Raw genomic sequence first — 16,692 nt, forward strand, 5'->3', positions numbered from 1 at the left:
AAAATGACAGCTTTAATGAAATGAAACCCTGTTGTTACCCACATTTCACAGATGTGGGAAGTGGGGTTCAGAGAGGCAGGCCACTGGCCTGTGTGACTGCACAGTCCCCTGAAGCACAAGGCCACCAAGCCTCTGAAGACCCCAAATCACCCCTGAACCCAGCAGTTGACGACCAGTCATGGAGGGGACACCACCTCAGCTCAGGTTTTGGGGATAAAAGACCAAAGAGAAGTGATGTCCCCACAATCCCCTAAATCCAGGGGGTCAGGTTTCCCGGGGGCTCCCAGCGGGGCCAGCTTCCCGGGTTAGAGCGGGCATATAGCTGAAGGAGGAGGACAGGCAGGGGTTCCGGTGGGCCGCTGACCTCGGCGCGCTGGGCGGTGGTGCTGGCCTCCACCGTGTAGATCTTCCTTGCTCCAGCTTGGGCGGCAAAAAATGGCACTTGTCCTTGAAGTCCGCGTGGTTCTGCAGTAGCGCGCGCTGGTAGGTGCCTGCCGCACGTAGTCCTGCACCACGTTCTGCAGCTGGGACAGGTGGCCATAAAACTGGAAAAACTGCTGGGTGGACTCTTCGTCCGCTCGCTGAACACCGCCCGTTCCAGGGTACGGCCCCGGCAGGACTTCAGGGTGTTGTAGAAGGAACAGAAATCATGGGGTGTAGCCACCTGGAAGAGGCCGCTGTTGCAGCCCAGGGTGATGAGGAAAGGATGCTTGCCCACGCGGCTGCACTCCGTCTCACGGGACACTGAGCACTTGAATGCACATATAACTTCATGGCCGAAGAGGGCGATGCCTGCGGACTCCGGGCCATTCGCGTCGCCAATGGTGAGGAGGCGGCACCAGGGAACACGGACACAGTCGCGCAGGGCCCCACCTGTTTCCTTACTCCTATCTATTCCCTTTTATCTCCTCTCCCTGCCCCTCATAGGCAATCATTCTAATGAGTTTAATGTGTATTATTTGTTTGTGTTCTTGCAAGGCATGTCTTCTTAGGGCACATTTGCTTTTTCCATTAAAAGTGTTTTATGTGGAAAATTTCAAAGGGCACAAATTGAGAATATTATAATGAACTCCTACGGGCTGTTTACCCAGACTTGACCATTACATTTTGCTGATACTTCATCTAGCCCCTGTACTCTTTTGGAGGAGGGCTGGAGTTTTTAAAAGCAAATCCCAGACATAATGTAATTTCTCCTATGAAGGAGGCCTCATTATCTGCCTCTAATTACAACACCCAGCGTATGCTATGCTAATATCATCTGATACTTATAGTCAATTTCCCCCTAGATTCTTGCAAATATCTTTTTACACTTGGTTTCTTCTAATTTATGTAAATTGTGTTGTAGAGCTCATTGTTTCTAACTTTTTTCACTAAGTGCTATGTTACTGTGTCATAGCTAACAACTAAGTAATATGCAATAGTATGCAACCACCATATTTTTCCGATTCGTCTCTGAATGCAGGGCATCAGGTTGCCTCCAACTCCCCACCATTGGATACAAGGTTGAAATGAGCATCCTTATGTTGATTATTAATGCCCTAACAGATCCATGTGAGAATCTGGGAGGGTATAAACTCAGGGTGAAATTGCTAGGTTGTTCTCTAGAAACCAGTCCATCCTTCCACCTATCACTGTGAAAACAATGATGACTATCTGTGCGGGAGATGGAGGAGAGCTATCATCATTCCTTCTTCAGTCTTGTATTTTGTTAACATCAATGTTTTTAAAAAATATATATTTTATTGATTTTTTACAGAGAGGAAAGGAAGAGGTGTAGAGAGTTAGAAACATCGATGAGAGAGAAACATTGATCAGCTGCCTCCTGCACGTCCCCTACTGGGGATGTGCCTGCAACCAAGGTATATGACCTTGATCAGAATCGAACCCGAGACCCTCCAGTCCGCAGGCCGACGCTCTATCCACTGAGCCAAACCAGCCAGGGCAACATTAATGTTTTTACCTTTCACTTTTAGGTCTGTAGTTCATTTTGAGCAGTGCTGTCCAAATAGAAATATGTGAGCCATATACATAATTTAAAATTGTCTAGTAAACACATTTAAAAAGTAAAATAAACTTTAATTATTTTGAAACCCAATATAGCTAAAAGATCATTTCAACATATAATCAATATAAAAATTCATTTTTGTTTGTTTTTGTTAATCCTCACCCAAGGATATTTTTTCCATTGATTTTTAGGGAGAGTGGGAGAGAGAAAGGAAGACAGAGAGAAACATCGATATGAGAGAAACACATCAATTGGTTGCCTCCTGCACGAGTCCCAACCAGGGCCTGGGCCAGGGAGGAGCCTGACCTTGACCAGAATCGAACACTGGATGCTTTGGTCTGCAGGCCAACGCTCTATTCACTGAGCTATATCGCCAGGGCAATATAAAAATTCTTAATGAGCCCTGACTGGTTTGGCTCAGTGGATAGAACGTCGGCCTGAGGACTGAAAGGTCCCAGGTTCGATTCCAGTCAAGGGCATGTACCTTGGTTGCAGGCACATCCCCAGTAGGGGGTGTGCAGGAGGCAGCTGATCTGATGTTTCTCTCTCATCAATGCTTCTAACTCTCTATCCCTCTCCCTTCCTCTCTGTAAAAAATCAATAAAATACATTAAAAAAATTCTTTTTTTTTTATTGCTTAAAGTATTACAAAGGGTATTACATATGTGTCCTTTTTTTCCCCCCGCCCTTGACAATCCCCTGGCCTCCCCTACACCCCAGTGTCTTATGTCCATTGGTTATGCTTATATGCATGCATACAAGCCCTTCGGTTGATCTCTTACCCCCCTCCCTCCTGCCCCCCAACCCTCCCTGGCCTTCCCGCTGCAGTTTGACAATCTGTTTGAGGCAGCTCTGCCTCTGTATAAAAAAATTCTTAATGAGATATCTTAACTTTTTTTCCTCTTCAGTCTTTGAAATCCAGTGAGCATTTTGCACTTACAGCACATCTCAATTCAGCTAGCCATATTTCAAGTGCTCAGTAGCCACATGTGGCTTGCAGCTGCTGTATTGGACAGCACAGATCCAGCATTCACCCTTGGAGATGGTATTAGGTAAAAATGTAAACATATTTTTTAAAATAATTACTCCATTTTTATGTCCATATTTCCCCATTGATATGTGGTGCCAACATTATTGTAATTTTGTGCTCTAAGCTGTCTCACATCCCTCACTGTTCCATACCATTCTGTCTTCTTTCCTGGAACTTTTGTTCCACTCAGATCTAACGTGTCTCCCAAGACTCACTTCCTGACCTTAGGCTTATTATCTTCTATGTCCTGTCCTTGCGGCTTCATGCACTCTGGTAGCTTTACCTGCCATGTGTATGTACGTGACGTCCAAATCCCACTTTCATTCCTTTTCCATTCACAATGACTGATTGCACCATTCTGTAGGACCCTCACTTATCTTTTATACAAAATGATAATTGCTCCATTAATTTCTCACCCCCATATACATTTCCTCCTAAATTTTCCAATTATTGCTTTCCTCCCAACCCCCAGGCCTGCCTTCTTAGTGTGTAAATACCCAGATTCCCTGAACATTCCACAATGCTGACTTTTCCTTCATATAATGGGGATTTTACAGTTGTACCTGAAGAACAAGAGGTTACAGTGGTGATGTATTCTCCCATTTAGTCCATGACAGATTGTTTTAGTTACATTTATCTATATGTTTACTATGGATATTTCCAAATCTAATTTTCTTAAAAGGATAATTATTCTGTGGGCCATCTGGTGTACCAGATCGCATGGTTGGAAGCCATTCTGGGGCTGTGTTGTGCTAGTCCTGGGCCTGCACACACCTGACCCTGTCTTTGTCATGGCTGATGATAGTCAGGGGTCTGCTCAACCAAGGCCCTTAGCCAATTATGCTGAAGATAGGGCTGCTTTCCTATAAAGACCTTCTCTGAGCCCCCAAAGAAATGGTCGTGTGTGTGTGTGAATGGGAAACAATGAAAAAACCAAGGTTTTCCTGTAGGAGGCCACTGAGGCAAATACCATTTGCTCTGAAACCTCCAATTACCAGGCCAGAGACAAGGGGGAATCCTTTTTTTTCTACTTTACTAGGTCTAGAATATTCCTGTTTGTGTATTTATACACTTAGGATGTACTTCGTGGCTTCTCAAGGTATTGTTATTCTATTTCAGTGGACTCGGAACTTACAACTTATCTGATCCCTGTCCGAACACCCTGGATCTTCTCATTTGGGGAGGAGACAGGAGGAGGGATCAGTAATCACCCTCTATGTGCCATATTCTCCAGTTGGGCTGAGCATGGCTGAGACTAGGTTGTGGCAATGCTCTTCAATCTTTCCAATTTTGTTTTTTTAGTCTTTTGTTTTTGAGAACAGTTGAGAGAATCACAAGTGAAGAATGCTGTACACCAGGGAAATAGTCGTTCACTGCTTGTTCACATCATTCTGGCCCTTGGTGAACTTCTTTGGTCTAAAAGGAGGCTTGACATTGGTCAAACTGGAGGTCATTCTCATGGGAAAATCAGACCAAGGTATGGAGGCTCTCAAAATAATGTGGTTCTTTGAGGGCTTGGAGGCTGGGACAGAATGGAAACCGGGCACACAGAAGACTGGAGCCAAAGGGGAAAACATGGGCACAGGCAGGGAGCTTGTGGTCAGGAAAGCAAAGACACCATGAGGCAGTAAGAGAAGCTGAGCTGTTTAATCACCTCCTTGGCCAGACTCAATCAAGGCTGTGGTTGCCCCTGAACAACTCACACCTGGAAGCCATTAAGAGTCGCTGGAGATGGAGTGGCCCCTTGAGTCAGAGGATGAAGAAGGATGGAATGGGGAGCTTCGGTGTCTCTGACTCCATCATCCGGCCATCTTGCCCCCGGGTCCTGCTTCAGCTCTTAGAGGTTCCTGGCTGGTCCCCAGGGGCAAGGCACCAGACAGCGTGCCCTAGCTGTGGTGGGAGAATGACCCTGAGGCAGGAGCAGCCATTCCCCACGTGGCCTACACTGAGGGTGCGGCACTGTCCGCACTGTGGTGGGAATCGAGGTTTAAGGCTGGGGAAGAGGGAAGTCGGGGGAGTAGAATCGGGGGTTGCCTGGGTCCCACCACCAGTCCGGAATTAAATAGCAGAAGAGAAGGGTTGTCCATGGGAACATTGACTTGTCCCCAGAGACAGTTCCTGGTGATGGGCTGACCTTGGCAACAGACCCTAGCAGCAGGCAGTTGTCCTGACAAGAGGGTGGTCCCCGTTGACAGTCCCTGGCAGTTTCCTGAACAAAGGGAGGAGCTAGCCGGGGGTCTTGCCCCCAACTACTTATTCTTCTTGAAGAAGCTGAAGCGCTTTTCTCGCTCTCGTTCTCTGCCGTCCTTGCTGCGAAGTACCACGGGCCCCTCAGCCCCGACCGGTGACACGGGGGGCATTGTCATGGCCCGGGTCATGCCCCGGGTGGCACTGGGCACCGTTGGCTCTTCAGGCTCTCCAGAGGCAGAGGACGCAGTGGCAATGGCTGCATTCACCACCCGCAGCCACGAGCTCATCTCTGCCTACAGGGAGCATGGAGACAACTGGTCAGCTTCAAGGGCGCTGTGGGCAGCGGGGGAGCTTGGGAGGAGGCGGCAGAAAAATGGTTTGACTATTTCATGTCATTGGAGAGAAAGGCCCCTTAAGACAGGGAACATGTTTTGGTGTGGCCTTCACACTGGGGGCTGTCTGATTACAAAGAATGAGACACTTAAGGAAAAAGAGAGCGAAGGGAAGAAAGGAGAATCTACAATTGGAGGTTCTAAGAATGGCAACGGGGAGACAGGGGTGTGGGCGGAGAGGGGGCAGCTCACCTCATCCTTGGCTTGGAATAAATATTCTTTTCCATCCTGCAAGCTGTTGGGAGAGAGAGAAGCCTCAGGACAGAGCTGAGAATCGGGAGTGGCCCCATCAGTGCTGGTAGGAGTTCAATCATCAGCCAGAGGCCAGGCTGGAGAACATGCCTGCTGGGGCCCTCGGAGCCAGGTCAGACACCTCTGCACATCCTCACCTCAGGACTGTGCGAAAGCAATGCTTCTTGATTGGCTACAGAGGACCAGGATGACCTCACTTCCACCCCAGGCCATGCCTCCAGCTCTGGTGCTTGCTGGCAGCCGGGGCAGGCTCCTGGAGGTCCTCAGATATTCCATCTAGGACAATTTTTCAGCCTGACATGGTCAGCCATCAATCAGGCCTGAGTCTTGGAGTTCCTGCTCCCCTTGGTGTGAAATATAATGTACCCCCTGGCTCCCCGCTTCTCGAATCTCTCCAGCTGTCCCCAAGTGCCTGGCCCTGTAACTCTACCCGTCTTCACCCTGTATCGCTCTGACGCCCCATCCCATCCTGAGGGCACAGTTCTGTTCTTACCCCAGCTTGAAAACATGTTTGCGCTTCCGGTAATCAAAGGCGACACTGCCCTGGGCCCTGGCCAGGCTGACAGGCACTTCTCCGTGGTATGGCACTCCCGTGCTGGCTGCCTTCACGTCCTTGTAGAAGCCAAGGCTCCCATGCCGCAGGACACAGTACACATTCTGCCATGACCTGGGAGGGACACGGTGCAGGTGACGAAGCGAGACAGGCAGACAGGCCAGCTTTTATGGGGCTGGGAGCTCTGGGGAGAGCGTGGGTGTTCTAGGATTTCCAGTGCCACTCTGTTCTTAGGCCTGTCATTGTCACACCCTCCTGGCCTTTTCTGCTCCTGAGTCCTACCCCTTCCCTAGAGGACTCTCCTCCTGCAGGGCACCCCCCACTCTTCCCCATCTATTCAGGAAGAGGTTCTGGGGAAGCCTCTGCAGAGGCAGGGACTGGAGAGGCCACCGCACTGCGGCCAGACCCGCTACCTGTTGGCAGCCTTCTTGCCGAAGGCCTCCATCTCCTGCTTGCGGCACAGCATCCCCTCCATCTGCTCCTGGGCAGAGAGCTCGGTGCCTCGAGAGGGCAAGGTGGCAACCCGGGCTGACTCAGATGACCGGCTCTGGGGCAGGATAGGAGGGGCCGAGCCCTGTATCCGGGTCTGCCTCTCTCCCTGGGGCCCGTTGGTCTCGTCTCCTGGGCCAGACGCCTGTGGGGAGAAGAGTCTGTGTCAAAGGATGAGGGGCCGATAACTAGCCTGGATGTCAGAAGCTTGAGGTCCACGAGCTGGGCTTTCTGCCCCCAAGTATCTTTCGAGCCTCTGCCCTCTCCGGACCTCAGTGTCCCCCCCACCCAGCGCATACCCTCTTCGCCCCTCCAGGTACCAACACCCACACCTCCAGGAGGAACTCACAGGCCCTTCTGGGAAGCTGCCCTGCTCAAGTCTTTGTTGTTCCAACAGGGGCTACAAGGACAAGAAGCTTTAAGAGTATGTGCAGGGCACGGGGCTGAAATTCTGAAAGGGCACAGGGGTGTGGGGCTCACCTGGGGGGACTCTCCGTCTGTGCAGACTCCGTTAACGCTGGCTGCCTGTGTGGGTGCTGGTAGCCGGGGGTGGGCTCTGGAGCGGCAGATGATACAGAATAATGTAAGTCCTTGGGCTGCTTAGCTTCAGCCTCCTCCTCCTCCCCAGATGCCCCCGCTCGCACCCGTCCCAGGAAGCATCAGGAGCCGTCTGGCCGTCCACAAGGACCCCTCCGGGCAGACTGGCTGTGGGCTCTGGAGCAGGGGGCTGTTTCCTCCGTTCCTCCTCTTCCCTCTTTCTTTTCCGCTCCTTCTCCTGCTCCTCCAACTGTCAAAACATTCTGAGGTCAGAGCATAGAAAGTCTCATTTAAAAGGACCAGAGAGGTGGGGAAGATGAAATGTCTCAGCTCTGGTCTGCGGAAACGGAAAGGAAACTATAATTCCATGAGAAGAAACGGGGGAGGAGGTGTCTCACAGCGTCACTCGGGGGAATGACAACTCCTAAAGCTGTGGTGACAACATGGCACTCTTGGCTCACATCTGGGAGATGCTGGTGCAGTGGGAGGAGGGGGACTGTCTTCTTCCAGCGAAAGGGAGCACAGGCCCGGGGTAGCAGGGCAGGGCGGGGCATCCCTGGGGTCCTGTGGCCCTCACCGCGGTGAGCTTCTCCAGCGCACTGAAACGCTCCTCCCAGGCCACTGCTGACTTCTGGAAGGCCTCGTGCCGCTTGATGAGGTTCTCGACTTCATCAACTGTGCAACCCAGCTCAGCACTTCGCACCAGTGGCTCTTGGCTGCACAGCCAGGCCTCCGCCATACCTGCGTCTCTTCCAAACACAAGCACCTCCAAAACTGCAGGGATGGGGGGCGGTCACAGGAAATGGCAGGTCAGAGTGGACATCGGCAGAGCACTGTAACCATGTCAAAAACAGGGCACAGAGAACGCTACTGCCCCAAAGCAGGAGCACAGGGCAGAGCCAAGGGCGGGAGCCTCGAATTCCATGCCCAGGATTCCTGGTCTTACTCTGGAAACTACAGGATTCAAGACCCCCAGCCCCCCTGGCAGGGCCTGGCACCCTCACCAAGCTGGAGCCAGTCCATCTTCTCCTGCCACTTGTCTGCGGTCTCCTGGCGCCGGGCCTGCAGCTGAGACAGCTTCTCTGAGATCTGGGGGGCGGGGTGGGGGGGGAACAGAGATGCGAGTTAGCACCCCGCTGGGCTCTTCGGAGACTCTGAGGGACTGACACAGGGGAACTAGTGATTTCTGATTTCAAGAGGCAGACAGTTCTGGGCGGGGGTGGGGTGGGGTGGGGGGAGGAGGGAGATGGAATGGGACTCCCTGAACAGCGCTGAGGGGAGAGACAGTGAAAAGTTTCTGTAAAGAAAGGATGAGGAAGCAGAAAGACTTGGGAGCAAACGCAGCATTAAGGCCTCTGCCATAAGGATGACCCGGCTGTGCCCAGGCCTCGCCCACCTCCTCAGCTGCATAGTGGCTCCTGGCGAGCAGCCCCTGCCCCATGTCGATGCAAGAAGAGAAGCGGTCGGCCCTGGCCTCGATCTCTGCTTTGATGCCCTGGTGGTTCTTGATAACCATGTCTGCGGAGGACACATCCCTGGGGGTACAGAGACCACATCACAACCCTGCTGCCCCCGACCCTTTTCCAGCCACCAGCTCCCAACCTCTGTGGGCCACGGGCACCGTGGGCCTCACCGGGGCCGCTCCTGGGCATCCATCTGCAGGTTCACCCCGTCCATCCACAGCATCAGCTCCCGGACAGCCATGAAGAAGCGGAACTTGTCCGTCGTGTCCAGCAGCAGCTGGCGGCGGGCAGCAGAGTTTCCCTGAAGCTGGGCCCAGGCCTCCGTCACAGCCTGCATGTGGCGGCCGATCTCCTCGGCCTTGTCTCCGGCGTAGGCCTTCTGGAGCCGGTGGCCATCGTCCTGCACCTGCTGGACCTGCAGGGCGCAGCTCCGAGTCAGGCAGAGCTGGAGGTTCTGAGGAGCTGGAGTCTCCTCCCCCACGCCACACGCTGGCCTCTGCTCGCCCGGCCTGCCCATTTACCAGCTAGAGGAGCAGAGGAGGAGCAGGGGGTGGGGCTGGGAAAGATGACAGCTGGTGCTCAGAGTGAGCTTTGTCATACTCTGCCCTGTTGGGTCCCAAGTGGGAGCCTGGGCTTAGCCTGGGGAGCAGCCCTTTAGAAGGGCGACTAGCCAGTTGGGCTTTCAGAGGCTTGTCCAAGACGTGAGAGACCTTTCGGAATGGCTAGAATGAGATTTTCAGCCTGAAAGAGGGATGGGATGGGGGTGACTGGGTTTAAATGGTTGCAGGAAGGATCTTTGCTTGGTTTGTGTGGGTCTAGAGCTCTAGTTGGGTGGGCCCGATAGCTGGATTTTAGTACAACGTGAAGAATACTCTAGCCTTTGGGACCATGTGACAATGTCACGGGCCCTCAGGAGGCTTGTCATTGAAGGTGTGAATGTGGTGGTGAGATGTCCTCTGGCAGAGATGTTTACGTAGAGCAATTCCACCTCATCCCTGAGTGGCTTCCAGAGGGTGCCAACCCCGGCATTTCTGAGGGGCCCCTGGCCTTTTCTACCAAGTCCCCTCCAAGCCACCCCGACCTCACTTGCTGAGTCAGACCTGGGCGCTGAGGGCCTGGATGTCGTGCTCGAAGGCACAGTGCCGGCGCTGCAGGGCTTCGGCGGCGTTGAGGTCTCGGCCGGTCCCATCGGGAAGCTGCTGCTGCTTTTGCTGCACCCGCGCCAGGGCCTGGCGGGCTCCGTGCAGGAAGCGCTGTAGCTCATACGCAGCTGCCAGCACCTGACCCCGCGTGTCCAGCAGCTCGAGCAGGTCAGCCCAGGCCTCGTTGAGGCTGTCCTTCCACTCGGCCACGGTGGCCCGGGCGGCATGGCCCCCATCGATGAGCCCGTTGGCCAATGTGTTGGCACTATCCACGCGCTCCTGGCCGATGGTGCTCGTGTCCCGGGAGAACTCTCGGAATTTGTCCCGGAGCATCTGGTGGAGGGAACAGTTGCACAGACAACTCTGACTCTGGCCCCTGCCTAACAGGATTGGGGGGGGGGGGGTGAGTCTTCTCTCCCCTGGGCCACACGGACCAAAATAGGTTTCTCCAGCTGGGCTAAGCCCGTGAGCAGATGCCAGTGGTTCCCAGCGACCCTGGATCTGATGAACACCCAGGCCCTCAACAAGGCAGTGGGGGCGCTTGCAGCCCTCAGCCTACAGACAGGGGTACCTTACACTGCCTAGTTCTGTTGGAAAAGAGTGACTGCTAATTTCCTTTCCACCCAGTTCTGCACACAGCCTGTCCTCCTTTCTGCACAATTCTTCAACTTAAATACCTCGAAACCCAGGAGGGCCGTGCTGCTCGGCCTGCCTGCACCCACCCCGTGGTGCCCGCGCAGGATGGGGCCCTGGCCTCCCAGGGGGGCCTCTATTCCCCAGGCGCTGCCCTGCGGCTGGTGTCCTCTCCGCACTCACCGTCACGTGCTCGTAGTCCTGGCCCAGCTCGTGGGAGGCTGCCACCACCTCGCGTTCCTGGATCCACTGCTCCAGGTCGTCCAGCTCACGGCGCAGCTGGCACAGCCTCAGGTGCTCCTGCAGGCGCTCCCGCCGCTCCCCGGCCAGCTCCTTCAGGCCGGCGTACAGCTTGTCCACCTGGGCTTGGCGGATGGATATCCGCGTGCTGTGGGGGAGGGGGAGCGGCCCAGCACTTAGGATCCCCTGCTCGGATCCCCAGCTCAGATCCCCAGCCTGCCCCGTAGAGTCCTGTCCCTCTTAGCCAACCAACGGCACCTTCCTGGACAGATCTGTGTGCACGTACCCGGGAGGCTCCATGATCCCTGCACCTTCTTGGAGCTGCTCCCCTCCCCCGCAGGCGCTGGGTCCCCTGACGCCGCTGTGCTCACCTCTCTGGGTGGTCGTGGTCAATCATGTCTTGGCTGCTGGCTGCCAGCTGGTGGATGGTCTGGGCGTAGTCAGCCAGGGCTTGCTCCAATACCTGATGCTTCTTCACCTCGGCCTGGGCGCTCAGCTCATCCTGGGGACCGGACAGTGGGCATCAGGGAGGGTCACGGGGAGGAGAGAAGCAGGTGACAGCCTGGCTCTGCCCTGGCCCTCACCTTGGCTTTCTCCTGGCCCATCATGTGTAACTCCTGCTCCCCCATCCAGGCCTCGGCCTCGGCGGCATCTCGGTAGAACTGCTGGGCTCTCAGGGCCTCTTCGAGTCGCTTCCCTCGAAGCTCCAGCTCATGGCTCAGGCGCTTCCACATTTCCTGTAGCTCAGCCAGCTCCGGGCCTGCCGCGGCCGCACCCAGGGCACGCTGCCGCTCCCTGAGGTCCGCAATCCGTGGCTCATGGCCTTGTATCTCCTTTTGCAGCGTCTGTTCCCAGCAGCAGAAGAGCACACACTGAAAAGCTTGCTAAGGGACCCCCTTACACCTACTCAACATCAGGCCCCCTCACACTCTTGCTTCTCCTCCTTCCTGAATCCTCTTCACTTCCCCTCCCTTCCGGCCCAAGCATGTGGTGGTAAAGCTCCAATTCCATGGTCTTCTCCTGAGGGAACCCACCCTCCGCGGCGAGCAAAGGCCAACCATGAAGTCTAGGGTCACACACAGCATCGAGGGGGAGCCAGAGAACCCCCCGGTCTTAAGAAAAACCATCTCCCTGTCCCAGGAGGCTCTTGGGACCTTGCCTTTTGCCTTTTGCCTCTGCCTCACCTGGTTTTTCTTCATGAGGAGCTGGACACTGGGCAGGTCCTTGCCATGCTCCCTGGAGCTGGCCATGGGCAGACGCTCCGTCACCCACAACTGAATGAGAAAGGAGGGGTGAGTGGAGGTCCGCAGGGCGAAGTAGAAGCTGGGAGCTGGCGAGCGGGTCAGCTGGGGGGAGGTGTTCTAGGGCTCCTGGTGTGTGTGCAGGAAACGACCATCTCTGGTTCTGGGGAAAAGGGACTTCCAGGGCATCCCCAAGTGTCCCTAGAGGGTTGGTTTTCAATGCCAAAGGGGAGGAGAACACGGCTGGCATTTCCCCAGCGCAAGGCAGGGGGCAGTTTGCCGTGGGGACGACGCTACCGGATCCCCGACCCTAGTGACTCACGATCTCGTCCTCCACATCCCGGTGGAACTGGTGCTGCTCGCGGGAGGCCTGCAGGCGCTGGCAGCGCTCCCTCATGGGCTGGCACAGGGCCCTGAACTTCTCCTCCACAGCCCGCGAGGTCCTCTCCACCTCCCCTGCACCCTGGTCTTCCTGGGCCAGAGCTTTGGCCTGGGCCTGGATGGCCTCCACCTCCTTCTCCCGCACAGCCATCTCCCGCTCCAGCATCTGCCGGCCGCAAGAGGAGGATGTTATCATCCCCGCGCTTCCACCATCAACCTCAGAGGGGCCCCTCGTCAATATCACGCCCATCCTGATGACTTACCCTGGCTCAGCCCAGGGAGAGCATCCCTCCCGGCCTAGATCGTGGATCTCAGGCTTTAATATACATAGGAGTCCGGGGAAGGGGCCCTGATAACTGTGCCAGTTAGCAATCCATTGCCTCGCAGTCCCACATCCACCTTTCCTGCCCTGCTGGAGACATGGGAACTGGACCCTGGAGGTATTTCTCCACCAGCTGGTGCAGTGCTGGGCCCTGCCAGTAGAGGGTGATGGAGGGACACACAGGCACAGAGAGGAAGGCTTCTGCTGTTGGCTTTTCTCCGGGTGCCTACGCAAAACCGCCCGCGGTGTCCGGGAGACCCAGTGGCTATCTCCCCCCAGCAAGCTTCCCTGGCATCAGTGACGACGTCCTGCTGGCCAGCTTTGGCCTGCTAGCTTCAGACCTGCTCTGGCCCGTGATTCCCCAGCAAATTCCCAATGCCATTAGCGGGCCTCTGCCCTCGCCAAGGAGTTGCAGAACTGAGCCTTGGGGTGTCTGAGAACGACCTCCCCAATCTCCAGAGCTACAGGCTGCCTCTCCTGTCTCCTGCATTCATCGCTCCAGCAAAGGCTCCCGCGCACCTGCTGCTTCTTGAGCAGAATGTTGACGCTGGTGAGGTCCTTGCCGTAGTCGTCGGAGTGCAGCTGGGCCTGCAGGCTCAGCAGCCAGCTCTCCAGGGCAGAGCAGCTCTGGGCAAACAGCTCTGCCCGGTTGGCATCGAAGAGGCTGCGGGCCTTGGCCTGGGTGGTGGTCTCCAGCTCATCCCAGCGCCTGTGCAGGTCCTCCAGCTTCTCCGACACCAGGGCTTTCAGCTCTGGCTTCTCGAGGCTCAGCTCCCGCCCTTCCTGGGTGGTGGGGCGAAGAAGGGTAAGTGTCAGAATTAGACACCACAGGCCAGAGAACTAAGGGGCAGTGGGGACCTAAGTTGAGCAATAATTCCGAGTTCTTGTGTGTCCTCCTTAACAGGCTCTTCTCGAAGGTTTGGAGCCCCTTCTAGACTTCCCTATCTCGCTGCTGATCACACTCAGCTCCCCTTCAAGGTCCAGGTCAAATCTCATCCCAGCTCAGGAGCCTCTGCGATCTCCCCTGTTCGAGTTCCCCAGTGCTGGCCGTTTCCGGTGTTACATCGCACGTGGTCTTGTGTTATTTGTTATCATTTCATTTTTCTCAGCTCCTCACCCCCCACCTGACCTGTGGCAAGTGAATCTCTCCGGTCCCCCCACTCCCAGCCTTTCTGCTAGGACTTTTGTTTCTGGGGAGTGAGGGAAGCAGAGTCCCTCCACCTGCAGGCAAGGCAGTGACGGACGGAGTGGTGGACAAACAGCGTTTTGGTGCTTTGGTTGGGATGACTCTGACGCATGCCCAGGGCGCCACATTAGGACTGAGCACCAGTTGCCCACTGGGGTAGCCAGCGTGGCAGTGGGCCCTTTCCTGACTACCTACCCCGCTCCATCTCAGCTGCCCACTGCCCACAGGGGTTTCCTATGACCAACTCCCATTTTAATGGCCTGCGGGAAGCCCTGTTTCAGGGGAAAAGAAATCACAACACGTAGTGCCAGAGTCTAACGCTGCTGGGGTAACTCCACAAACCTTCAGCACAATCCACACTTCGACACACAGTCCTTACGTGGTGATCAGGGCTTTTCATGACCATTTCTGGCCCAGGATTCTCCCACCTTTTCCTCCCTGGGGCCCCTTCACGCATTCTGTGTTCCTAGATTGGCTTACCCCTTGGCTCCTATAGACACCCACTTCCACCACTCTGGTTTCCAGCTGCACTGTGTCTCTACCTAGTAATATCTTCCCTCCAGTATCTCTGCTCGTCCAAATCCCACTCATCCTTCACGCCTGCCCTGAGGCTCCTGCTTCTAGGATTCCCACCCCGTCTCTCAGAGTCCAGGCTTTATTGGTTCTCTTACTGTGCTCCCACTATTCTGCTTTAGATTTAACTTATCTACTTGTGTATATGACTCAGATCCTGGCCACAGTGGCATCACCTCTCCCCCCTCAATATACAAGGCTTTGCGTATTGTAGCACCAAGTAAATGTCTGAGGAACAAATGGAAACACGGAATACACACTGGTCTCCTTTTCTGCCCAACCAGCGTGCCCGAGGGAAGGAAAGTATCTTTTATATACTGTGCAGCCCCTAGCAGAGTGCTGAGCACATATAATCTTGTCCAGCAACACTTGTTGAGTAGAAATAAAGTTTTGTCTGTGCTCAGCTCTTGAGGAAGAGCTGGGTGGGAGAGCAAATACCAGGAATAACAAGACTCAAAAGCAGGGGCTGGCAAACTGCGGCCCTGTTTTTATAAACCAAGTTTTGTTGGCACACAGCTGCACTGGTCCATTTCTGTTTCCCTGTGGCTGCTCTCCACTACGATGGCAGAGTTAAGCGGTCGCAGCAGAAACTGAATGGCTGGCAAAGCCTGAAGTGCTCACCACCTGGCCTGTTGCAGGGCAGGGCTGACCTGCGGAGGAGTGTCACCCTGCTCTGGACCCCGGAATAGTTGCTGCGTTGACCCAAATCCGCAGTTTGGCCCCTTACTAATTTGTATTTTCTCAGCGTTCTGGAGGCACTGTCCCACAGGCCTGGAACGTTTGTTCCTCAGGGTAGGATTTCCCACCTTGGAAGATTGGCATGGGAGGCCCCTGACCTCTGACCCTGAAGGAGCCACATCCCGAAGCCTGGGTCCTCCCCTGCACCGTGGCTGGGACCTGCCCAGAGGAGCCCCGGGATCTCGTCCTGCTGCCCCGTCGCCCGGCTCACCTTGTCCACCTTGTCCAGCCAGTCCTTATTGGCGGCCAGCTCCGCCATGAACGCCTGGTGCTTCTGCCACTTTGTGTGCAGGTTGCGGGCCTCGTCGTAGGACACGTCCTGGGCCGTCAGCATCTTCTCATCGATCCAGAGTTTCAGCTGGACAGGCACAGAGCAGGGATGGAGAAAGGCACGTACATTTCAGAGGGAGGGGAGAGCGAGGCATGAAGTAGGGGCGGGTGAGCCGGGAGAAGTGGCGGATGTGGGAGAAGCTGGGCGGGGTTCGCCTGCTCAGGGGACACGGCAATGGACTTGTTCTTGGCTCAAAGAGTCAGGGCGCCGTGGAAAGGGTGGCTGGGGCGTGTCGGAGGGGACAGGGGGACTGAGCCTCACCTCATGACAATCTTGTAAGAAATGCTGTTGCTCTCGGTTGTCCCGAAGACGCCCCAAAAGCTGCTGCACTGCTTCTTGATTCTTCCTGTGTCTGTAACGACAGCCCCTTGTGAAACTCTGAACTTGCTGTGAAGGGCTCATGACCCTCCAACTAAGCCCGAAGCCTCCAGTCCTCCTCCTCTGGCACAGTGCCTTCCAGGTACCTTGTAAAACAGCCAGAGTCCGATCCAGCGCCCAGCTCCCCTGGGTGACTTCATTTGGCTCCCGTGATGGAGGCAGAACTTCCCAGCCCATGGCTTAGGCCCTCTCTGACCACTGGGCCCTCCTTCCTCTACTTCCTGTCAGCCCCCCAGCCCCACTGGCCAGGCTGACCTCCGCGTTCTGCATCTTTGAGGCCACCCTGCTTTCACTCATTTCCCTCTCGAACCCTCCATCGGCCTTGTCCTCAGCGTACCTCCTCTCGATGGAGTCCGCCTTCTCTCGGATCTTCTCGGCATGGATGTTGCCCTCAGACACCAGCTGCCGCCCGGCCTCCAGGAGCCCGCGGATCCGCTCCCCGTTGGCGTCCATGGTGCTCACGAAGTCTTCCAGCTTTTTTATGGTGGCGTCCGCAGCCTGGAGTGTCCCCGGCATCTCCGTGTGAGACAAAACGTATTCCTGTGTGGGAGGGGAGGTAGCCAGCTCGCGTCTCAAAGCAGAATTCGGTTCTCAGACACAGAGGCCACCCAGGGAG

General features: G+C 55.3%; 1 protein-coding gene across 2 annotated transcripts in view; it reads right to left on the minus strand.

Moving 5' to 3' along the window:
- Window positions 1-4,662: 4,662 nt before the first annotated feature.
- The window catches only part of SPTBN2 (spectrin beta, non-erythrocytic 2), a gene marked incomplete at its 5' end in the record, with an annotated part of 36,663 nt that continues 24,633 nt past the window's right edge, over window positions 4,663-16,692 (minus strand). For both annotated transcript variants that reach the window (XM_081099927.1, XM_081099928.1), the window contains 21 exons: window positions 4,663-5,518; window positions 5,810-5,852; window positions 6,363-6,536; window positions 6,836-7,056; window positions 7,261-7,311; window positions 7,392-7,467; window positions 7,556-7,698; window positions 8,026-8,222; window positions 8,453-8,537; window positions 8,845-8,983; window positions 9,082-9,326; window positions 10,012-10,386; window positions 10,870-11,074; window positions 11,298-11,428; window positions 11,511-11,771; window positions 12,111-12,200; window positions 12,490-12,714; window positions 13,390-13,653; window positions 15,579-15,725; window positions 15,960-16,050; window positions 16,414-16,616. In XM_081099927.1, the coding sequence (XP_080956053.1) occupies window positions 5,285-5,518; window positions 5,810-5,852; window positions 6,363-6,536; window positions 6,836-7,056; window positions 7,261-7,311; window positions 7,392-7,467; window positions 7,556-7,698; window positions 8,026-8,222; window positions 8,453-8,537; window positions 8,845-8,983; window positions 9,082-9,326; window positions 10,012-10,386; window positions 10,870-11,074; window positions 11,298-11,428; window positions 11,511-11,771; window positions 12,111-12,200; window positions 12,490-12,714; window positions 13,390-13,653; window positions 15,579-15,725; window positions 15,960-16,050; window positions 16,414-16,616 (3,600 nt within the window). In that variant the 3' untranslated portion in view covers window positions 4,663-5,284. The remainder of the gene's footprint in view (window positions 5,519-5,809; window positions 5,853-6,362; window positions 6,537-6,835; window positions 7,057-7,260; window positions 7,312-7,391; window positions 7,468-7,555; window positions 7,699-8,025; window positions 8,223-8,452; window positions 8,538-8,844; window positions 8,984-9,081; window positions 9,327-10,011; window positions 10,387-10,869; window positions 11,075-11,297; window positions 11,429-11,510; window positions 11,772-12,110; window positions 12,201-12,489; window positions 12,715-13,389; window positions 13,654-15,578; window positions 15,726-15,959; window positions 16,051-16,413; window positions 16,617-16,692) is intronic.

Source organism: Myotis nattereri (genome assembly GCF_964212035.1).
Source record: "Myotis nattereri genome assembly, chromosome: 9".
Classification (NCBI taxonomy): Eukaryota; Metazoa; Chordata; class Mammalia; order Chiroptera; family Vespertilionidae; genus Myotis; species Myotis nattereri.